The 25,382-nt window shown below is 35.4% G+C and overlaps 1 protein-coding gene across 7 annotated transcripts in view; it reads left to right on the top strand.

The window, feature by feature from the left end:
* Positions 1–25,382, top strand: part of EML4 (EMAP like 4) — a 167,047-nt gene that overhangs the window by 84,195 nt on the left and 57,470 nt on the right. For 2 of the 7 annotated variants that reach the window (XM_043984396.1, XM_043984394.1), the window contains exons 3-12: positions 1,647–1,773; positions 5,571–5,744; positions 8,083–8,211; positions 10,803–10,828; positions 11,095–11,127; positions 17,684–17,807; positions 19,439–19,588; positions 21,520–21,589; positions 21,838–21,948; positions 24,308–24,403. In XM_043984396.1, the coding sequence (XP_043840331.1) occupies positions 1,647–1,773; positions 5,571–5,744; positions 8,083–8,211; positions 10,803–10,828; positions 11,095–11,127; positions 17,684–17,807; positions 19,439–19,588; positions 21,520–21,589; positions 21,838–21,948; positions 24,308–24,403 (1,040 nt within the window). Of the gene's footprint in view, positions 1–1,646; positions 1,774–5,570; positions 5,745–8,082; positions 8,212–10,025; positions 10,102–10,802; positions 10,829–11,094; positions 11,128–17,683; positions 17,808–19,438; positions 19,589–21,519; positions 21,590–21,837; positions 21,949–24,307; positions 24,404–25,382 lie in introns of those variants that run through there. The other 5 variants (XM_043984397.1, XM_043984395.1, XM_043984399.1 and 2 more) reach the window with 5 other exon arrangements.

The raw sequence follows: 25,382 nt of genomic DNA, 5'->3' as shown, positions 1-25,382 counted from the left end.
ATGCTAGGTATGTTAATCTGCAGGTCAAAAAGATCTTGACAAGCTAAAACATTCAGCTTGATCTCTATGATGAAATTATTGATAGGAATTTAAAGTCTTATATTCAGATGTTTAAAAGTCAACTACATAAGTAACAAGTGAGATACCTATTTGAAATAAATCTGGGAATTTTTCATGTATCATTTGCTCCATATGAGTCAACAGTGCTTTGACAGCCAAAGAATCCTAATATAGTCTTAAACTGGGCCAATGAAGTCCCTCTGTACTCTGCCTTGGTCATACCACATCTGGATTATTGTGGGCATTGATAAATTAGAGAACATCCACAGGAGAACAGCCAAAATCAAGTGGAAATCGCTTTATGTAAGAGAAAACTTTCCAAGTATTAGAACTACCTAATAGTGAAATATGCTGGTTCAGGAAGTGGTGGGTTACCCCTCATCAGAAATATTCTAGCATAAATTAGATAGCCACCCATTAGGTGTATTGTGATAAGAATTCGTTTTCAAGTATTTGGATTAGACAGCCTATGAGGTCTCTTCTAGCTCTGAAATCTTTATTTCTTCTTTAAGGAAGGTTTCTTTTAATACCTATGTATAGGTGAGAACAAGGCTTGGAGAAATCTAAGCATGAAGTACTTTGGATTCTGGACTGAGGTAGCAGAAAGGGTAGTTCTGAAAGACATTGAAGGGGGAAAAGAAATCAAAAGGTCTTGCTGATGTGTTAGAAGGGAACAAAAAAGAGAACCAAAACTGACCCAAAAGTTAATTTAATTTTATGATGTTTTCTCTAATATTTTAATTCTTTTTCTGTAATAACTATGTTATTTGATTTAGTTACTGAAGTCTTTTGTAGATCATCTTTTTCTTTCTTTTTTTTTTTTTGGGAGGGAGTGTGGGGGTGGCCCATGAGGGTTAAGTGACTTGCCCAGGGTCAGACAGCTAGTAAGTGTCAAGTGTCTGAGGCCAGTTTTGAACTCAGATCCTTCTGATTCCAGGGTCTTGCTTTATCCACTGCACCTCCTCGCTGCCCCAGATCATCTTTTTCTACTGGAGCATTGCTTTAAGCTAAAGTAAAGAAGAAAACTAGGTAGATATTTCCTTAAAATAAAAAACTCATGTGGTATTCTGGTCGTTGTAGTAGTAGCTGTTGTTTTTAAATCTCTAAATAGCAATTTTGATTGGAACCAAATCACAGAATTTCAGGATTAAAAAGGATCTCTGTGGCCATCTAGTCCAACCCATGCCTGAAGAATTACCACTACAGCAGATGCCCCAATGAAGAAAGAACTCATTAGCTCCAAAGGTATCCCTTTCAGAGTCTTCACATCCCTTATATCAAGTCTAAATTTGCCTATGATACCAAAAAAAAAAAAAAGAAAAGAAAAGATAGAAATCCAATTCCTCCTCCATATAACAGCCTTTCAAATACTTCAATGTAGCTCGCTGTCTTCCTTCCCCACTTTCTTTTCCTGATTCAGCATCCCCAGTCCTTTTACTTAGTGGAGTTTTAATCATAATTCCGTATGTGCTGTACATGAAGAGGAAATAAAACCTGATCGTATCTCAGTAGGTACTTTTACAATTCTCTTCTGGTGGTGAATATTTTAAAAGTTTGATATGATGCTTTCTTTAAATCTTTTTTAGGTCAGCCAGGCATTCGGGAAGCCATTTCTATGTCCTGTCTAAGCAACGGCAGTAGTAGAAGCAGAAAGACAAACCATGGCACCTCTACATCCATATCAAGAAAAACCTTTTCATCTGCAGCTAAAAGGTATCTATCAAAAATGAGCTGCCATTGTCACCACAGCTTCCTCCTAGAAATTCATAGTGGATTCCAAATGAAATATTCTTTTTCAACACTTGATTTATGATTGTAGGGGATTCTCACCCAATTACTCATTTGGTAAGCATGCTGAATTAATGAAATGGAGGGAAGCTTTTGATTCTAACTAAAGCCACCAAGCAGCCTAATTCCTTGTTTTCTTTTTTTTTAAGATAATTTGACTAATCTGATGTTAATGTATGATTTCAGTTACTTTTTTCTAATATATAAATTATAATATAATAATGTTTTCCATAGAAATAAAATCTTGAGCATCTTAATGAGGTAGGAAAGAAGTATTAAAAGTACCGGATCTTTGGCTGGGATTGCAAAATAAATGTCATGTTTGGGAAAAAAATGATACTTTCAAAATAGTCTGAAAATGTAACTATTTCTATAGTTTTTAATCTTTATCTTACTCTGATTATTCTTATTTAATTTGATAATTGCCCTCACTTATTATTCTGGTAATGTTGTTTACAGTATTTTTCCCATCTGTGTAGTTCCTAGCCAATGATATCATGACATTATCAAATAACCAATATGTGCCCTTACATCTGCTTGCCACAGAGCACTATTGAAGAAGAAGCTAAAGAAAGAGGGAAATATTCTAGCTTTCTGGTACTGGTGAACTGTATTACTTTGGAGACAAAATAAATTACCTTAATGTTCATGTCTTGTTTTCAGTATAGGTTATATTCCTTTGCCAAATAGATCAGAACAGAGAAGAGAAGATAGATCTAGTATAACATTAGGAAGTTATTGCGTCTGAAAAACTTTACTTACTTTATTAGCAGAAAAACTGATAAAGCAAAAATATAGATCTAAATAGTAAAGTAGAATTTAATGCTTTGTGTTTAGTCTGCCAAGCCCCTATCATTGAAGAATGTTATTTTTTTAAGTGTCCCCAGATTATTACTGAATTTTCATATGGTAGAAGTTTAATTAACCTAATCTAAGTAGAACTTCTAACAAATCAACTTTATTGAGTACGACTTCTAAGCAAAAAAGAAATATCATAAGATAAGTCAGAAAATTTTCTGTTTCACTTAAAAAAACATGTTTCTGGGTTATGCTGTCAGTCCAAATTGAAACCAGTCTTACTTTTTACATCTAAATTATAATGAACATTGCTATTCATATTAGTGAAACCAAGGTTTAATAAGATCTATTGTTGACCAAGAGAGATTCAGTTATGTTCTTGCTTTAAACATTTTAAAGCTTAAAAACAGTTAACCAATATATCTTAGATTTTTAATAAATTTTGAAACAAAATTTTCTTTTTTCATTAACAGTTTGTTAAATGGAAAATTCACTTAACTATAATAGCCTGATGTTAGTGCATTCTGGTAAATAAAACTTTTCCTTTACTAAGAACCGACCACCAATTTTGTATCTGATCCAGGAGGTGATACAAGCTCCTTGAGTTTTGTAGGGTTTTAGTATGGGAATGCCCTAGTCAGACCAGCATTTTAAGAAAATCACTTTGGTGGCTGAATAGAGATGGATGGACTGGAGTGGGGAGGGACTTAAGGCAGGCAGACCCACCAACAGAGAGTTGCAATAATCCAGGTATGAAGTGATGAGGGCCTTCACCAGTGGTCAGACTGATTTTCCTCTGACCGTATCACTCCCCTAATCAATAAATTCCCAGTGGCTTCCTGTTATCTCCAGGGTCACATATGAACTCCTCTGTCTCACTTTTAAAGGCCCTTCCAGCCTTTGCAGTATTCTTACATCTTATTTTCCTTGTACTCTGAACAGGAAACAGGAACACTGGCCTTCTTATTCCTTACAGAAGACACTCCATCTCCTGACTCCCAGCATTTTCTCAGGCATTTGCTCCATGCCTGGAATGCTCTCCCTCTTCATCCCCAAACTTCACTGGCTTCCTTTAAGTCTCAGCTAAGGTCCCACTTCTTCAAGGAGCCTTTCCTAGTTCTCCTTAATCCTAGCATCTTCCCTCTGAGACTACCCCCAAGTTATTCTGTTTATATTTTACTTGTACAATAGTTATATGTTGTCTTTCCCATTAGCTTTCTTTTTATCACTAGCTGTTAGCACAGTACTTAGCACATAGTCGCCCCTTAATAAATGCTAGTTGATTGATTTAGCTGGCCATTGGCCCCACAGGGCAGTTGTAACTTATCCTCTTCCTCAGATACTCACAGTAACGTGAGAGCAAATACCATTGGGAAGTGCCAATGTATACTTCCATTCCATGACAAATAAGAGTCCTGCCTCCCCCTTTTTTGTTTTGAGAGGGACAGAGTGAATCCATAGGATGAGCAGGCATATCACTAACGTCATTATATTATCTTTACCTCTATAACTATCCCTTTTCCAAGAAAGAGATCACCATCCTTCCAGTCAACCAGTTTTATAACCTCAGTGTCATCTTTGACTTACTATCTTCACTTACCCTCACGCCACATGTACAGTCATTTGCCAGGTCTTGTAATTTCAATCTCTATGACTTCTCTTGCTTCTGTATCCTTCTCTCTGCTCACATAGCTACCACCCTAGTTCATACCCTCTCACCTAGACTGTTGAAATAATCTACTAATTGGTCTTCTTGCCTCAGGAATTTTTTGTGCTTTCAATCCATTCTACACACAGGTGTCAAAATGACTTTCCTAAAGCATAAATCTGGCCATGACACTCTTACCACTCAATAAACTTCAATAAGATCAAATGTTATTTTACCTTTGGTACTTTTAAAATTTCTGTTTATGTAAGTTTTATAATGTACATAATAGTATGGTAATACATAATTTATAAATATATTTGGAATACATGCTCAAAATATTTTTTTACTGATGGGGTGAACAATCAAAAAAGGTCTGAAACCACACAGTCAAGGCAATTATAATCAGAAAAAGTTAAAAATCAAAATCGAAAGGTGGGTTTTTAACTCAACTTTAGAAAATTCTGAAGTTTAGCTAGAATTTGAAATGTTGAACTATAGATTATGTCACATATTTTCAGCAAGGTTAAATATTAGTAAGCTAGCAGAAAGCCAGTCTAAAATAAAAATGTAATGGTCAGAATGGCAATATAAGCATTAAATAAGTACCATAATGAAAAGTAATAGGGTGGCGCAGTGGATAGAGCACCGGCCCTGGAGTCAGGAGTACCTGAGTTCAAATCCAGCCTCAGACACTTAACACTTAACACTTATTAGCTGTGTGACCCTGGGCAAGTCACTTAATCCCAATTGGGATTGCCTCACTAAAAAAAAAAAGAAAAGTAATAGTGGATATTTGTCATGTAGCTATGAATGTTTTTACTAGGTTTTCACATTTGATAGCTGAATTTCCCTGGCATATCTTTGAAAAAGTTAGGACAGAAAGCCTCAGGTGCCCCAAAAGAAAGCAGACCCTCTTTTCAGTCACTGTATAAGCACCCAATTTGCCCCGTACTACTTTGTGCATGTGTGACAAGGGCCAGGAAGATGCACACTTAGAAGCCCACCAGGGTATCTGTGCACAGATAGCCTTTCCTTTCTAAGGATTGTTAGTTATGACTTCTTGGGTGATGGTATAACTGTAACTGTGTTTGTGATGATATTTAAGTTGGAATAAGAGGCTGACTTAGCCTTTAGAAAAACATTATTGGGCAAAAAGAACGTGAATCATTATTTATTACTTGTCTTGTGTAATATTCATACATTTTCTTTCACTTGTTAGTTAAGTTCCCTGCTTATTTGTTTAAACGCTTGTTGCATATTATACTTTATTTTACAGCAGTACAGAGAAAAAGAAAGAAAAACCACAAGGACAGAAAGAAAAAAAAGAGGATTCTCATTCTAACGATCAAAGTCCACACATTCGAGCATCACCTTCTCCCCAGCCCTCTTCACAGCCTCTCCAAACACACAGACAAACTCAAGAAAGCAAGAGCTCTCCTCCCACCAAAAGGTTTTCACTGACCCCAGTGCAGAGAGAGGGAATTGTTGTAATGATACCTAAATTCAGTGTCATGGGGAAAGGTTGGCAACCTACAGATTTCAAAGAACTTGACTTTTCCTTTTCTCTTGCTGTAACTTTATCACAGCAACAGTATTAGGATATAAAGATTTATGCACACCTTTTATTTAGTCTAAAAATTGGTATAGTTTCCTATTTAATTTGATAAAGTAAAGCCAATATAATATTCTCTAAAATCAAAGCCAGAATCTTCTTGCATTTAAATTGGATAATATGCCAATATTTATGACCATTTTAATGTCATCAATAGAAAATTACTGTGTATAATCCTCACCATAATTTGGTATCATTACAACTTGCAGATACCTTTTTTTAACAAATTCCCCTTCTGTTTGGGGGATGCTCTCTAAGTTCTTGCTTGGTTGCTGAAGTTGATCCATTTCACTTGTTCTCTCTCTTTCTGAAAATTTTCTTGAGGGCTTCTTATATATATACCTATAATAATTAACACTTCTTTGAGGTAGGGAAAAAAAAATCAGGATTTAAATCTGCATGCCAAGTGTATGTTGACTGACTTCTTTGGCGTTTCATGCTGAGAATCATGTAGGCAGGTTCACCTTTATTAATAAAAAGACAAATATTTTAATTTTTTTTGAAGGGGAGATACTTTTAACTTTCATTCAGTGTAAATATATCTATGCTTCGGAAAGCTTAGAGATATGTAAAGTAATTCTTAAAACCAGCTAGGGTTTTAATAAGGTAACACTACAAACACTTCCAAAAGATCCAATCTTCCTTTTTTATTTGATTACTAAATCACTGTTCTAATAGAAAATCTGGAAGAACATAGCACTTTTCATTCACTTGACTGATGCATGCTTACCCCTTTCCAAATGCTTTGTCTTCTTGTCACACAGATTCTTAGGCCATTTTGGCAGTGTGTCATTGTCCTGCCTAATCTCATAGAAAGAGCTTTCTGGAGTATTATCAACAGAGGTGATGGATAGACATTGTGATATACAAAGGGAAGAAGTTGCTTTTTAGAATCTTGGCAATTTTCTGATTTGATTTAACACTCTTTGTCCCCAGACTCTTTTTCAGCTTCTAAAGGTCTCATGGAAACATACTTGCTATTCACTCATTGTTATTTGAATGTGCTCTTGCAAAAAGGATTTAAGACTGGATGAGTTACAGGCTGTTAGCAATGCAGTTGCAAATTTGTAGCTCAAGTTATTGACTAAATGTCACTTCCAGGCCACTTTGGGGGAAACTTTTTTTTTTTTTTAGTTATAATATGCTATATATAAAACAACCTGTAATAATTTTTTTGGTTAATTTCCTGTAATGTAATGATGATAATTGTGCTGTAGAGCTTAATGTAGTGGTTTATATTTTGGAATCTTCACTTGCTGCTCTTATTTATGAGTTGAAATAAAGCTGTTTTAATAGGAAATGGGTGCCTCCTGCAATTGCTGCCTCATTACTATCCAATGATTACTAAAAAGCAGTTTTAATATATCCACAAGTAATATGAAATATATGTATATACATATATGTATGTATATTTATATTTGAGGAGGATTTCTGCAAAATTTATTGCCTTCTCTTAAAATTCTCACTTGGATTTGATTTAAAGAAACAGATCAAGTGTATTGGAGCCACTTATGCCATAATGGGTAGATGGTTAGCCTTGAAGCAAGGAAGACCTGGATTCTAGTCTTTTCTCTGACACATACTATCTCTGTGATTCTGGGCAAGTCACTTAAACTCTCAGTGCTCAGGGCAGTTCTCTGAGAATGCAAGTTGCAGAGAAGTTGCCAACCTGTATTGGTAGAAGTAGTTTTCTTGGAGGCAGCTAGGTGGCGCAGTGGATAAAGCACTGGCCCTGGATTCAGGAGGACCTGAGTTCAAATCCAGCCTCAGACACTTGACACTTACAAGCTATGTGACCCTGGGCAAGTCACTTAATTTTCATTGCCCTGCAAAAAAAAGAAGAAGAAGAAGAAGTAGTTTTCTCACCTGGGAATTGCATGTGCCTATGAAAACACAGTTCAAGTCCCCATCCCCATTCCTTATCAATGTATGATTCTTCAACAAAATATTAATGTTGTCCTTAGGAAATCTTCAAAATCATAGTAGAATGTAAACAGTTTTGCACTTGCCTTGTTAAATTGTACTCATCCAGTCATAACTTTCCAACTAATCCTTATTTCTGTTTTCTGGATCAGCTTTAAGGAAATTTTATTCCTGCTTCTGTGCTCTGCTATTTAAGCTATCATATCACTGTTCTTCAAAAGTTTAACTTAAAACAATTTTTAATTTTTTAAAGCATAAAACGACCATCTCCAGCTGAAAAATCATCTGGTACATGGGAGAATTCAGATGATAGTCGTATCAAGCTATTGCAGGTAGCCTCGACATCAAAATTAATATCAAAAGTTATTAAAAATGCAGACAAGTAAGTATTGCATTGTCTTCCATAAAAATTTTTGCTTTAAGTGCAAATCTTTTAAAATGAATCCTTTGAAAGCTAATCATTTTTCAACATTTTGGTTTTGTGTCATAAAGCTGGAGGGATGAGAGATCTTTCCATCTAACTTGACTCATTTTATAGTTGAGGCAAGTGATGCTCAGAGACATGAAATGACTTGCCTCAGGTCACACAATTTGTAGCTGGAGCCAGATCCTCACATGGTCTCCTGCTTCACAACCCTTTGGCACAAACCTGGGTGCTGGGAGGGTTGGGTTGGCATCTTGAGATACAAAGTATACTGTTGAAATACTTTGGGCATGTATCCTTTATATATAAATCAAAGCCCCGCATTACATTCAAGTGTGATGAGCTTATTTTGAGTGAACTTGGAGATAGCCTGAAGAGGGAGCTAGTTTCAGTGTTAGGAATTCCCCTGGACAGGTCACTTGGCTCCTTACTTCCCTTCAGTACTTCAATTCCCAGCCAACCCTTCAAGGTGATAAAAGGCAGACTAAGCTGCACTGAGGGAAGGAGATTCTTTACCAGGAGTTCCCTACACAAAGAAAACCACAAGCTAATTCAGAAAAGCCCTGTGTTGTAAAAGAAATATTCAGGGTGGCCCTGGTAACCAAAAATCAGTAGGTATCTAATGGCCCTGGTGCTCTATAAAGGGCTAATGGGAAAGCATAAAAAGGAATCATACAACATGAGAAGCAATGGGTGGATGGAAGAGAATGTCACAGACCAGGGAGGTCATGGACTTGTGGAAGTATTGAAATATGCTGAGTTGCCACTGCACATTCACTATCGCATAAAACAACATGTAGACATTAAAGTAGGCCCTTCTTCCTTTCTAACTTTGAAGGAGTGGAAGAGATGTGGGCTGAATATGTATATATGTGTCATTAGCTTTAATTTAGATGCAGTGTAAAAATCATACCCAAGGAATTTTTATTACTGAATCAGTTTAAGGGATTCAGCCCAGGTAACATTCCATTGAGGATATAAAAAAGAGGCAAAGAACAGTCCCTGTCCTCAATGAACCCACAATCTAATGGGGGTAACAGCATGTAAACAAATATATATAGACAAGTTATATACAGGATAAGTAGGAAGCACTGGAAAAATTAAGAGGGGATGGGAAAGGCTTCCTGTAGAAAATGATATTTTAGTTGTTTTTAAAAGGAAACCAGGGAAATCAGGAGGGAGAACATTCTAGGCATGGGGGACAGCCAGAGGATGCCTGGAGCCCAGAAATAGAGTATCTTGTATGACACTGGATAGAAGAATTCATTTCATGAAGTTAGGTGTAAGAAAACTGGAAAGGTAGGAGGGGGTTGGGTTATAAAGAGCTCTGAATGCCAAATTTGTTGTAGGTAGTAAGAAAGAAGCCAGTAGAGAGGGAGAGATTGAAAATAAGTGAAAGGACCCTGGTAAAGTATATAAGGCCACTTTGTGATTTAAGACTGAGGTCAAGGAGATAGTGGCTGGAGGCATGTCTTTAAGCAGAGTCTGGATCCTTATTTGTTGGCTATGTTATAACAGTGAGAAAAGCATGAGATCTGCAGTCAGAGGACCCAGCTTCAGTTCCCACCTATGACTCTTAAATCCATGTGACTTTGAGCAAGTTGCTTAATCTTTGTGAGCCTCTGTCAACTGAAGGGTTAGACAAGAGGGTCTCTTAGACTCTCTCTCTCTTTTTTTTCCAGGGCAATGAGGGTTAAGTGACTTGCCCAGGGTCACACAGCTAGTGTCAAGTGTCTGAGGCCGGATTTGAACTCAGGTCCTCCTGAATCCAGGGCTGGTGCTTTATCCACTGTACCACCTAGCTGCCCCCTCTTAGACTCTGTATATGTTCCTGTAATCTTCTTTTGGGTATGGATTAGACTAGATGGCCACTCTTCCCTGATACTCTCAAATTTTCTTATTCTTTCATATGTGTGTAACAACAGAAATGGAAAGCTAAATTCAGTCTTTATGGAAGTCTACTTGTTTTCTGGAACTCATTCATTTCACCTAGAATATTAGGGATATATCTATCCTTTGTATTGCCTTTGTTCTACCAATATCTTACTTTTTATTTACATATTTAATACCTATAACTTAAAATTTTCATATTCTGTGTTTTTCATATCTTACTGTACCTATAGGAATTCTAACAAATTTAGAGATATGCTTATCTCCAGGCAAATTAAAAGCTTGTTCTTGCTCTTAAATGTTTCTCTTGCATTATTAAAGAGTTCATCTATTATGAATTCTAATGTTATTTTATTGAGAAAAACTACTTATACATTTTTGTAGCCAATAGGAAACCTTACATAATTGTATGTTAGTGTATATTAAATCAACCCAATATTAAAGTCTTTCATTTAAAAGTTTAATTATATAATTTTCTAGATCAGTTATCATTTAAACTTCCTCTGTGTTCAGACTTAAATAATACTTGCTTTCTATCTTATAAATTGATTAGGTATTTTATTTCTTAACCTACTGTAATACTTCTACCTTCTGATGTTATAAACAGATATGAAGTTTTAATGTTTTAGTAAATATGTATTTTTATTTTCTATTTTTAGGCATAAAGATGTTGTCATCAATCAAGGTAAATAAAAATAACCTTTCTAAAATGTAGATCGATTGATTTTTGGAGAGTTTTTTAAAATAATAAATTTGTTTGGATTTGTTAATAATTTGAAGAAAAACATTGAAATCATTTTCAGTACTTTATTAAAAACCTTCTTTCTGAATATTATGTATTTATTTAGATGTTTGGTTATAGGTTGTAATTGTCAGAAAAGGGAAGGTTTTTTTGGTGGTGGTTGTTTTTTTTTAAAGCTTAAAGATATGTTATTTGTGTTTCATAACCAGCAAAAATGTCAACTCGTGAAAAAAACAGCCAAGGTAAGAATAAGCTATTCTGCTGGTAGCTTTCTAAATTAATTATTTTCTGAATCTTTTATTTGGCTTTTCATGTACAGGGTGGGCCAAAAGTCATGAAGGGGTTTCAATATTTAATAACTCCTTTATTTTTTGTTTTTAATTTATAATACCATAGCATCATATACAGTATGTATAGAAAATGAATTGACATTACATGTCAAAATTCAAATCTTATAAATGGTAAAAAATAAAGAAAAAATAATTTTCAAAGTTATTAAAACATTGTGATTTTTGGCCCACCCTGTACATTCCCTGACCTCTTCTTCCTTGATTAGTAGAAATAGTATTCTTAGTGGCATCATTTGAATCCACTTTGAAAATGACAGTCTATTTCTATGGAATTTGAAATTCCATCCTATGACATTGGAGAAGGGCCACAGGGCCCAGAAGATTTCAGCTTGCATTTTTTTTTCTTTTAAAAAAATGCCTAGAAAAGCCATTTAAAAGATATTAATAAGACTTCCTGTCTATCAGGACCTCATTTTCCTGTCTTTCCAGCTTTGTAATAGATAACTGCCAATCTCTTCAAAATCAAAGATTGATGAAATAAAGCAAAATACTTCTTCCTTTTTTCTTTTTTTGTATTAACAAGTTGCCTATCCTGTGGCTATTAGTTATTTCTGGATTGTTCTCACCAAAAAGATAGTAGACTGTCTATAAATTCTGAAATGTACAATGTTCATTCTTCATGGCAGCTTAAGCAAGTTTTGTACTTCAGTAACTTTTCTGCCTGAGTGACTTTGCAAATTTAATTGACGCATGTAGGTCCAACTTGGAAGCATGTACGTATGCACGCTTTAGCTTATTTTTGTGCATAATATTTGTCTTTTTTTTCTGTGCTGTTTGTATAACTAGTCTATAATGCGATGAAAATGTGTTAAAGATCATATCTCCCTTTCCTGTCTTGATTTTTTTTCCAGTTTAAGTAAGAAAAATAGTTAACCCTTCCAAGTCAGTAATTGTTACATATACACATACATATATATATATATATATATATATGTATACATATATATATATTTAAAATAGTTTTGAATCTTGCTAACAACTTTCCTTCCTCTATTAAATTACATTGGTAAGGGGAAAGATAGTTCCTTTGTGAATTGAGAAATGTAAATGCCGTGGATAAAATTCATTTAATCTCTCTAGGGAAGAGATAGTTTACAGAGACAATAATTTTCACTTAACATCCCAGCAGGGGACAGGGAAAGTGACTGAAGACACTTCTCCTTTATATTAATTAATGATCTTAGAAAAATCATTGCTCAGATTAATAAGTATTTAATATTGCTGAAGCTTTTTCAAACAGCATTGAGAAGAACAGAATTCAAGAGAAAGGAGAGTTAAAGACAACCTGTAGACAAAACCCAAAGGAATAGCAACTTGCAGAAAGACCCACCATTAACCAGGGATATGATGAAAATTGTGCAGAGCTTTCCTGTTGAACACCATGGACAAGTCACTTCTCTCAGCCCCTTTCCTCATCTCTAAAATAAGCAACTTGAACTAGTATTGACTTTTGGCTCTAGATTCATGATGCTATATGTATCTGCAAAGAATAAGGGATAGTGAAGCTAATAAAAGAATTAGAATAGGTCACATTCTATTATAACAGACTCAAAGAGACTATCCAAATTATCTGTCATACTGGAATTTATCAAATATTGCTTTAAAAAAAAAATCTCAGGGGGCAGCTAGGTGGCGCAGTGGATAAAGCACCGACCCTGGATTCAGGAAGACCTGAGTTCAAATGCAGCCTCAGACACTTGACATTTACTAGCTGTGTGACCCTGGGCAAGTCACTTAACCCTCATTGCCCGCCCCCCCCCAAAAGTTATTTTAAAAAAATCTCATCTACTGGGACTCATCAGAATTTTTTAATTAAAATATAATGTCATTCTTCTCTTCAGCTAATACTTTAGATATAAGCTTCATTTATCTCACTGCTGCCATAGTTACCCATAACTTAAGAAATTCATTTTTATATGTATGTATGTATACAAGCCAAAGCTTGGTAAAACTTGATTTCTTAGTACATGTTACACAACAGTGTCTTTTGAGGTCATTTGCAAAGTGAAAGACTCTGGAGTGATCATAACCTCACTCCAGTTCATGTTATAACTCAGATTTCATTATGTCAAACACCTTTGTATAAAAGAAACCCAACCAGTGGAGATGCTAGCTAGTCCAACCCATACAATGAATGGTAGGATTATTCACCTGGAGCTGGAAGAGGCAACCTTCCCATTTTACAGATGGACATACTGAGTCCCAAGGGGGCTAAATGACTTACCTCAGAGTGTTTTTTGCGGGTCAATGGGGGTTAAGTGACTTGCCTAGGGTGACACAGCCAATAAGTGTCAAGTGTCTAAGACCGGATTTGAACTCAGGAACTCCTGAATCCAGCGCCAGTGCTTTATCCACTGCGCCACCTAACCACCCCCGCCCCCCCAGAGTGGTTTTTTTAATTCCACTTCAGCGTTTCTCAGATTCATCCCTGTAAGTGCCAACTTTTTTCACCATACCATGCTATCTCTTTGACAATAGCCTTTATCAAAACAAAAAACTGAGATTGTCTGTTGAAATTTATTATAACAAAATTTGTCATTCGTATTTCTCTTTTCTTTCTTTTTTTCCCATTTCCCCAAATGATATCCTGCATCCTAAAGACCTATACATACCCTCTTATTCCTGTTATTCATTACTTTCTGTTTCCTCCTTTTCTGATCAGATGTACAAATAGATATCTTCCTTCTAGGCTTGGTTTGAAGAATGATTTTTTTTAAGTGATCCTGTCGTTTAGTCTTTAACCAGGGAAAAAGACAGGAAAAGGTTTTTGTAGCTTGAAAAGAAGTCTAGAAAAGTGTTCACTCCTGAAGTCGTTAGGGACCCTTGCTGGACTCTGAACAGTACATTCAAAGAGGAAAAAATTAGTTATAAAAATTTTTCTGGCAAAAGATACAGGGATATGAAAGGGAGTAGAGATAATCGATAAGGCTGGTAAACATCAAAGTCCAATTGTTTAGAAAAGCTTCAGGAAACAGAACCCACTCTTGGCTTCAGAAGTAATAAAGGCAGAACATGGTTTAAAGCGTTGGTGTAGGAGATCCTTGGTCTGTTATTAGATCTAACCCTAGAGTCAAAGACCCCGTGAGAAGTAGTAATAAAAATAACTTTGAACTTTTCCTGCTATAACAAGCACAACTGTTTTCCTCCATTGGGTCTTTCCTGATCTGCCTTTTCTCCCAGACTGTTGTGTACTTATTTTTACATATTTATCCGTATCTTCTCTGTTAGGACATAAGCTCTTTGAGAACAGAGACTGATCCATTTTTGTCTTTGTATTCTCAGTGTCTAGAACAAATACTAAGGCAGTTTATTCATTTATTGCTTTTTGAGTAATTAATGAAAATAATTTGGTGTTCTTAATGTTTACCCCCAACCCCATATTTATTCTGTACTTCCAGTGCCAACGAATGAATGTGTAAGTTACTGGTTATTGGTAGTGACTTGGCAGTTTTAGTAAAATACTTTATTCAATGTTTAAATATAGAGTTGGTCCTAAGCAAAATTATGGAGTAGAATACGTGTCTTCATATTCCTGTCACTTACCTTCCTCAAGCGCTCCTCTCTACACCTTCACCCAGTTTTCATCACTCTGGTACCATCCTTGATTTCCCAAATGTTCCAACTTCAGCCCCTGTTTTTCTAGAGCTTATGCTTATGGTATCCATTTCCTTCTAATTTTTTCTTTATTAGGTGACAATGGTTAGGAATGAGTTCATCAGGTCATTGCCAATATGATAGCATAACACTTCAATTAAAAAGCCCTTAAGTAGCAACACTAATGCTAGTTTGTCCCCTGGAATTCAGTCCCACATAACCAACTGCCTATTAAACATTTCCAATTGGTTATCCCATAGGCATCTCAAATTTAACATCTCCAAAATAGACCACATTTTCTCTTGCTTTCACCCAAACCCCCATCCATCTTCTAAACTTCCCTATTTCTGTCCTGAATACCAATATCCTTGGAAAACAAGGAGTCATCCTCGACTCCTCATTTTCTTCATCCCACATGTCACTTCATTCACCAAATCTTGTCAGTTATGCACTCAGAACATCTCTCACATCTGCCTTATTCTCTCCATTTATATAGCTACCATCTTAGTTCAGGCCACACCTCTTGCCTGGACTATTGCAATAGATTCCTAAGTGAACTACCTGGCTGAAGTTTCTTCCTTCTCCAATATATCGTCTACACCAAAGTTTCTCAAACTGTGGGGACTTATAAAAATTTCTTGAGCAAAAAGGGGTCATGGGTGGAAAGAGTATAAGAAGCCCCGCTCTAGACTACTGCGAAAGTGATACTCTTAAAAGACAGGTCTTAACCATGTCCCTCCCTTACTCTGTAAGATCCAGTGGCTTCCTGTTGCTTCTATGATAAAATGGAAATCACTGTGTTTGGCTTTGGAAATTGTTTCCAGCCTCACCCAGAGCATTCCAGCTCGCTTTGCCCATTGTACTGGCTTAAAATGCTCGCTGGTATCCTAGAATCCCTGGATTCTTTCACAGCTCAGCTCAAATGCTCCCTCCTACATGAAACCTTTTTTGGTCTCCTAGATCCTAGCACTCCCCCATTACCCCTCCCCTTCATATATATATATATATATATATATATATATATATATATATATATATATATATACACACACACACACACACATATACACACACAAAAATATATGTTGTCTACATTTGTATGTATACGTGTTGTTTCTCCAAATAGAGTAAACTCCTTGAGGAAAGGAATGGTTTCTTTCTTTTTTTAAATCTTTTACCAGTGCCAAACATGCTGCCCGGGAATTGATCATCACCTCTTAAAATTTTGGTCTTGGGACGACCTCTTTACATTCAGAAAAATTATTGACGATCCAAAGAGCTTTTGTTTATGTGGGCTATGTCTATCAGTATTTACCACATTAGAAATTAAAAGACATTTTAAAAATATGAATTCATTTAAAATAGCAATGACAAACTTATGTGTTAAACATAAATGATAAAATAACTTTTCAAAAAGCAAAAAAATGTAGTGAGAAGAGTGGCATTGTTTCACATATTTTTGCAAATCTCTTTAATGTCTGGCTTAATAGAAAGCAGCTGGGTTTTTATATCTGCTTCTGCATTCAGTCTGTTGCAATATGTTTTGGTTGAAGTATATGAAGGAAATTTGGCCTCACACAGATATGTATTTGGAAACCAGAAACATTTTAATAGGCAAATAACATCTTAATATTATGAAAATAGTTTTGCCTTCAAATACCCCATGAAAAGGTCTCAGAGACCCCCAAGAGTCCTCAACTGTACTTTGAGAAATTCTGGATTAGTTATCTTAGATATAATACTGACCCTCTTCAGAAAGTTGGCATTCTTTAAACCAGTGGAGCTAAATGCTTTTTAAAAATAATAATAATAATAGACATTTTTATTTAAAGTTTTTAGTTCCAAATTTTCTCTCCCTCCTCTCCCCCCTCCCCAGGGGTCAGGCAGTCAGATATAGCATATGCATGTGCTATCATGTAAAACATTACCATCTTAGTCATTTTGTATAAGAAAACTTGAATAATAGAAAAAATTAAAGTAAAAAAATAGCGTGCTTCAGTCTTCATTCCATCAATATCAGTTCTTTCTTTGGAGGTGGATAGTATACTTCATCATTAGTCTTTTGGGACTGTCTTGGATCATTGAATTGCTGAGATTAGTTAAGTCATTCACAGTTCTTCATCAAACAGTATTGCTGTCACTCAGCACAGCATTCTCTTGGTTCTGCTCATACAACTCTTTCCAGGCCTTTCTGAAATCATCCTGCTTGTCATTTCTTGTAGTACAATAATATTCCATCACCATCATATATCACAGCTTGTTTTAGTCATTCCCCAATTGATGAGCAGTCCTTTGATTTCTAATTCTTAGCCACCACAAAAAGAGCTGCTATAGTTTTATACAAATAGGTATTTTTCTCTTTTGGAGGGATGTCTTTGTGATATAAACCTAGTAATGGTATTGTGGAGCTAAGTTCTTTCCCAAGAATCCCTTTGGTTTCTGATTTTTAGCTTGAGTTGTACTTTATTATAGTTCCTGATGCTGTACTTTTCCCCCATAGTAACCATATGTTCTAGGTTTTCTCTTTGCTGTGTTTTTTTAAAACCATTAATTGTTTTTACTTTTGTAATTTCTTTTTAGTCTCTCCTTAATCTTGTGATTAATTTAAGCAGTTTCCTTACATTTTCATAATAGAAATATTTTCTTATGTTTTATAGTGGTTTCCACCCTTTAATATTATTATGTTCTCTGCATCATTAATTTATATTTAATGAAGAAAAAGCAAACTCAAAAATAGCTATCTTTGTTTTATATTATCTCTCTTTACATTAACAATTCATGTTTTTCCATTTCAGCTGATTGTTTGGCAAGTATATTTGATTTCATTTTTGCCCTTTTTTTTTCCCCCCAACAGAAGGAGAATATATCAAAATGTTCATGAGAGGCCGGCCAATTACAATGTTTATTCCTTCTGATGTCAACAGCTATGATGACATCCGAACTGAACTGCCACCTGAGAAGCTTAAACTGGAGTGGGCGTATCCTACTATATTACCATGCAGATTTGTTTGCTTTCCTTTTTTTTTAAAAAAATTCTTCTTAAAGAGTGAATGGTGGGGGCAGCTAGGTGGCGCAGTGAATAAAGCACTGGCCCTGGATTCAGGAGGGCCTGAGTACAAATCTGGCTTCAGACACTTGACACTTTACTAGCTGTGTGACCCTGGGCAAGTCACTTAACCCTCATTGCCCGGGGTGGGGCGGGGGGGAGGGGGTGATGGTCAGTTGCAAAGATGGGCAAAGTCCTGAGAGCCAAATCTAGCCCACCTGTTTTTCACAATTTTAATACAATAAAACATCATTTTAAAATGTAAAAAACCACTCTTAGATCACTAACTACAATCCGGAAGATACTTTGAGAAACTTGAATGGAAAGAGCACTGAGTTTGGAGTCAGAGCAACTACATTCAGATTCCCATTGTGACACTTAACTAGTTTTGTGTGGATTCAGATTCTTATTATGATACTTAACTGCTCTAAGCCTCATTTTCCTTATCTGCAAAACAAAGATAATGCCTAAAGTGCCTATTTTACTAGGTTTTTGTGAGGCTCAAATGAAATAATACATGTAAATTACTTTGTAAACTTTAAAATGCTACTTAAATATCAGATATTTTAATTTTTGTTAGAAATCACTTAAATCCATCAAACTTAATATCACTTCACACTATAGTTCTGAAAAGTTTATGCCAAAGTACATTAATCTCAACTGCATTCTCACTTCCTGGTATCGTTTTCTTCATTTTTATTGTAATGTGGTCAATAAGTTTTCTATTATCTCTACCATTTGTGAAATGTCAGGTCTTTGTTAGCATGTTCCCTAGCCGAATGAAACCCTATTTCTCTTAGGCAGAAATCTAAATACAGTCCCATTGCTTCTCAGGTATCATGGTAGAGACTGAGATTGTATGTACCTATCCAGTCCACTTAATGCTAGTATGTTTGATTTCTGTCCTTCCAGATATGTTGTTTCTGAGCACCAAGGAATGACAAATCTTTCCAGAAACCTATTTTTGCATCCCTTGTCAGATACAGGAAGATACCTGCAACTGCTCAAAGCTAAGCATTCCTAAGTTCACATTATACCCAGAGCCTTGGCACCTTTTGGCAAGAACAAGAATATATCCCTTTACTGCTGATAAAGTAAACCTAATTTCATCAGTCAGATGGCACAATCTGCATTTTTAAAAACATATAAATCCCTTAGAACTCTTACCCTACAAAGAGATCTTCTTAACTCTGAAAATGTTAGCATTCATATATACAAACAGATCACAAATATTTAGTACTAAAAGGAAATTTGGAAATCATTTAATCCAACCTCCTTATTTATAGATGAGGAAAAAGCAGACCAAAGAGGTTAAAATGCTAATCCCCTGTCACACAGTGAAGGAACAGAGCCCAGAATACAATCTAGACCTCCTGCTGCTCAGGCCAATGTCACTTTATACTATGTTGCTTTTTGGCCCATTCTCTCATGAAGAAAAAATGTTAATTCTAAAATTGCCACACAGTAAAAATGAAACAAAGATAGGCTTAGAAGTACTTTTAAGGGAAGATCAGTAATATTTCACAACTACATCTATTAAAAACCTTGACCTTTTTTTTCAAGATATGGTTATCGGGGAAAAGACTGTCGAGCCAATGTTTACCTTCTTCCTACTGGGGAAATAGTATATTTTATAGCTTCAGTAGTAGTTTTGTTTAATTATGAGGAAAGAACCCAGCGACATTACCTGAGTCATACAGACTGTGTAAAATGGTTGGTATTTATTTTTTGACTGTTTCCTCTTCTTATATAGTAGGGTTTTTTGGTATTGTTTTTGAAGTTTGAGGATTATTGTAGATTATTCTCTCAAACAAGGTCTAGATTCATTGGGGAAATGTAGGAAATTCTTAAGGAATTTTGATTACTAGAACTACAGAATTCCAAAGAAAAGAGAACGCCAGCAAAAATTAATTAAGCAGTACCTATTTATGTAGATATTTTATTTTTCCTGACACTTTTCTTTGTGATATATCATACCTGCTTTACCAACACTAACGGCCTACTTCTGAACAATCATCTAGAGGTAGTTGTTAGTTAACATGTTTTTATTAAAATGCCATTCTATGTAGTTTGGAATTTTAGTTTATTCTTTTGGGGGAGGGGAGATGTGGAATATCACAAGTAGCAAGCTGTCCAAACAGTGGTAAAATGCACACATTTGAGATTCTCTTATGTGGTGATAAATGTATTGCAGTATTATCATATTGGTCCAAATACAGCCAAACTATTTCACCAAACCTGAATTATATAATTTTGCATGTTTTTCCATTGTACTCATACACACACACACACACACACACACACACACTAATATTTTCTTTTTAGAGATCCTTTTTTAGGCATGTTGCCTATATTTGAGTCACCATTACTATTCACTGTATTCATAAAATTAAATTCCAGTGACCTGTTTGCTTATTTACCTGAATCTTATCATGTTTTAATATTCAATGTTATTGAATGTTCATTACAAATTTATCTAATCTTTCTATTCCTGTATCTACTCCCATTCTAATCATTATGTCTTTATCTCCTGGCAAACCCCACCTAATGTTGTTAATTGGTTCCATAAAAGTATATTTTTGCATGAAATTGCTTTACAGAGGACAATTTATGCAGTAAGAACTATGAGAGAGATATGTCCCTAGGCAAATGGAGAGATGAGAAAAAGTATACAGTTTGGAAGAGGACTGGCTGAGGGAGATGAAGTTGGTCTCTATTAACAGGCTAAAAGGCAAATATCACATCAAGCTTTCATGATGTCAGGGTGGAGTTTGACAAGCTATTGTAAGACAATGTTAGTTGGTATAATCTTATACAAGATATCATATAATAATAATAGCTTTACATTATCAAGTTTTTCTCAGTAACTATATATAATATTTAAAATATTGCAAACATTCATTAGTTTCTTGAAATATTTTTAAAATTTCTTTTTCAAAAAAGCATTTTGTGTTCATTTGATACATAGCATTGGTGCAATTTAAGAAACACAGAAGGGGGCAGCTAGGTGGCGCAGTGGATAGAGCACCGGCCCTGAATTCAGGAGGACCTGAGTTCAAATCTGGCCTCAGACACTTGACATTTACTAGCTGTGTGACCTTGGGCAAGTCACTTAACCCTCATTGCCTGGCAAAAATAAATTGAAAAAAAAAAGAAACAGAAGAGGGGTGCAGCTGGGTGGTGTGGTGGATAAAGCTCCAGCTCTGGATTCAAGAGGACCTGAGTTCAAATCTGGCCTCAGACACTTGATACTTACTAGCTGTGTGACCCTGGGCAAGTCACTTAATTCTCATTGCCCTGCAAAAAAGAAGAAAGAAATGCAGAAGAGGATTCTGATATGACATATTTACATTTCTTTTGTTTTCATAGGCTAAAAAAGCAGATAATGAAATCAATTTTTTTTCATTTCACCTAAACATTTGTTGGACATTTGATATGTGCAAGATGTTGATATGCTAATCATTTTTAATATTTAAAATAAAATAATTGTCTGAATGAATAATTACCAAAACTAGAAAATACCATCTGTTTGGAAGATGTTGATACAAAAATAGATTTTTAGTTTTGGGGATGCTACCTCTACTAATATTCTTAATAATGTGGGGTTTTTGTGTGGGTATGTTTTGTTGTTGTTTTGTTTTTAGCCTTGCTGTACATCCTGACAAAATTAGGATTGCAACTGGACAGATAGCTGGTGTGGATAAAGATGGCAGGGTGAGTGGTCCAGTTTAAATACTTTGACCTAATTGAAATTCTCAATTAAGCTGGAATTGGTTGTATATTTATTTATAAATAGTTCATTAGTTATTTTATTTCCTTTAAATGATTACTGAAAGTTTTGTAGCATCCCACTTAAATTGTTTTTACGTGACTGTTGTGGTCTTGATATTAATCTAAGTAAATTTTTGGTTTTCATTGTCTACTTTAGACATCTTCCTTACAATTGTCACTTTCCTTTTTAGCCTCTACAACCCCATGTCAGAGTTTGGGACTCAGTCAGTCTGGCTACGCTGCAGGTTATTGGGCTTGGAACTTTTGAACGTGGAGTGGGTTGTCTGGATTTTTCAAAAGCAGTGAGTAAGACTTTTATGATACTGGCTTTTAAAAAAATGTAAAGGATTAATTTGAAATCAAAGTCACATTAGTTTGTCTAAAGAAAGTTGTAAGATAAAATGCTGTATATTCCTTAAGCTAGTAAAAGTGTTCAGATATGCATATACCAAAGCCCCACTATAAAACTATCTTAAGGGTCTTTTATAAATGAAATCCCCTTATGAAGTCCTTATCTAAACCCCTGGGGTCAAGTTCAATTCATGGGCTACAGGGGCAGCTAGGTGGCACAGTGGATAGAGCACTGGCCCTAGATTCAGGAGGACCTGAGTTCAAGTCCAGCCTCAGACATTTGACACTTACTAGCTGTGTGACCCTGGGAAAGTCACTTAACTCTCATTGCCCCACCAAAAAAAAGTACAGTTTTTAAAAAATAAAACAAGCCAAAAAAAATTCATGGGCTACATGTTTGTGTACCTGTTATAACCTCTCCCTAGAAATAGAATATAAGCTCTTTGTGGGTAAGAAATTGTTTTGTTTTCATCATTACATCATCAGTCCCTTGCACAGTATCTTTCACTAGTAGGAAACAGAGATGGACAACAAGGACCAGGATCCTTAGGGTTTGTTGGCAGGTTAAGTGGCAGAGCCTGGAAGTATAGAGGATGTAGTTTTGATTGTTTCTCATTTTTGCTTTTGTAGACTGACCTAGAAATGGAGCTGCCATGTATAATATTATTTCTTCAGGAAAATGCATTGAACTGTGAACAACCAGTTCCCTAAGTTAGGCCCACGAATTCCATTAATTAAAAATTCCAGCCATTTTGATGAATACCTCTTTTAAAATGCACATATCTCCCCTATACACATATCTTTTCTTTAACCAGATATGTAATTTTATTGGAGTAGGGAAATCCAGGGAGTTAACTCTTTCCAACTATACAGATCAACTTCTGCTCTACCACTTTAAAGTATTTTTTTTAACTCTCTAAAGCTTCCTGGAGCATGGAGAGGTAAAGTAGTTTGCCCAGGGTCACAGAACCAGCATGGGTTAGAAGTGGGACTCATTATATTCTAGGTCAGTCCCTCCCTGCTTTAAAATTCTCTTCCCTCTTCCCAGTACTAATAAAACTGGAATATCCTGAATGTGGTTGATCTGATGAAAGTTTTGAGAAGTATGGGAAGTATAATGTATATAGAGTGTCTAGGAGTCAGCACCACAAAAATATAAAACTATAAAAGATTAAGCAATATAAAACTATGATAACTTTCTTCAGAAATTCAGCACTATGAATAGGTACTATATTCGTTTTTTCTAGTTTCCAATAGACATGATTGTGAAAGCTCAAACTCAACATTTATAAAAATTGAACTCATCTTTTCCCACTAAACCCCTTCACTTCCTGCTAACATTTGTTTTTGTTAATAGTACCATCACCAGCCATATATATCCCTTGGTATCTAGCCAGTTGCCAAGTCTTGTTATTTTGACCTCTGCAGTTTCTCTGTCTCCTTCCTCTACTCTCACAGCTACCACCTGCTCTCTATCTCCTCTCTGGTTCATTACCTGTAATCTTCCTGATGCACCTGATCAAGTCATTCCTCTGATCCAAAATTAAGTTCATGACTGGCATTCAAGGCCCTTCAAATTATGGCTCCATCCTACATCTCCATTGTTGTATCACACTATTGTCCTTCACATGTTTCCTACTTTCTAACCAAGCTAGACTACGTGGATTGAGTACATCCCTCCACCTAAGTAAAAAAGATCTCTCAGGGACAGCTAGGTGGCGCAGTGGATAGAGCACCAGCCCTGGATTCAGGAGGACCTGAGTTCAAATCCAGCCTCAGACCCTTGACACTTACTAGCTGTGTGACCCTGGGCAAGTCACTTAACCCCAATTGCCTCACCCCCCCCCAAAAAAAAATATCTCTCTTCTCCCTTGGGATACTTTTCTTACTTGTTTACTTAGCTCTCCTTTACCTATAACAGTATATTTTGTATCCCGCTTATTTTTATAGATATATAGATTTGTATAGATCCCTTTCTCTTCCCATCTCCTGGTTGCCCTCTCCACAGCATTTGACCCTAAGCTCCTTTTGTGTAAAAATGCTCACTTTTCATCATCATATTCCCAGAACCCAGATCAGTGCCATGCATAGAGTAACCACTTAATATATGTTTGTTCAATCAAGTTCTATTTTATAGAATGCAATTTTAATTTTAAAGAAATTAAAACCTATTACTTGTTTTAAGCTCCTCATAGTTGTGCTTGATATAGTTGTATGACATAAGGAACAATTTTTTTATCTTAATAGTGTATATTTAATGAGCATTATGTCTTTTAATAAAATATTTTTATTGACTTTTCTTTAAAATAGGATTCAGGTGTTCATTTATGTGTAGTCGATGATTCCAATGACCACATGCTGACTGTGTGGGACTGGCAGAAAAAATCAAAAGGAGCAGAAATAAAGGTAAACTGAATCTATTGAAAACTAAACCTGTCATTATAAACTTTTCTTGCTTAGATGGAATCGTTATATTTTGGCCATATTACCTACCCTATAAATGCCAAGAACATGTCTCTTAGTGCTAAATTACACAATACCAATTCATTATTATATTCCCTTGATATGCACTTCAATATGCAAGATTAGGATTAGCCACTAGGATTTAAACAAACAGCTATCAATAGTGTAACAAAAAAATATGCTACTACAATGTTAAAGCAAATAAATAAAAACAAATCTTGAAAATACAAAAGATATTATTCTTGGTCCCTGTTTCCTTTTCAGAGGTTGTAACAGGTCTCAAAATGTTATATTTAGACATGATTTTAACAATCATTTATTCATATCTGCTCATAAGTCTTCAGTGGTTTTTCCTTCTTGCTTACCAAATAAAGTTCAGATTTCTCATTTAAGGCATCTCACATTTCAGCCATCTCATATTATTTATCTCTCCATACTACATTCCAGCCAAACTAGACTCCAAATTCACTCTGCATTTTATTAACACTATACCCTTGATCATCCTGTTTCTGACATGCCTTTCCTAGTCTCCTCCTTTTGAATTCTAAAACATCATTTAAAGCACATTACAAAGGCTATATCTTTTCTACAAAGAATTTCCCTCGTTGATAAATATCTTCCACTTTTACCTCACATAGCACTTTGGTTTATAATTCTCATGTATTGGTTATTATAATTATCTGTGTTACTGTTTTAACTTCCAGTAGACTGTAAACTAGATAAATAGGGACCATACTATGTCTTATCTAAACTTTGTAACTCACCCAACACTGACCACGATGCCCTCTGAACAGTAGTGGGCACTTTAATAACAATTTATTAAATTAATTAATGAATTAATCTAGTCCAGACTCATTTTATGGATAAGAAAATAGTGATTCAAGATAAGTCACTTGCTCAAGATCACACGACCAGATACCAG

Source organism: Dromiciops gliroides, chromosome 2, assembly GCF_019393635.1.
Source record: "Dromiciops gliroides isolate mDroGli1 chromosome 2, mDroGli1.pri, whole genome shotgun sequence".
Classification (NCBI taxonomy): domain Eukaryota; kingdom Metazoa; phylum Chordata; class Mammalia; order Microbiotheria; family Microbiotheriidae; genus Dromiciops; species Dromiciops gliroides.
The sequence above is the reverse complement of the archived record's forward strand: the minus strand, read 5'-3'. Positions and strand labels throughout refer to the sequence as shown.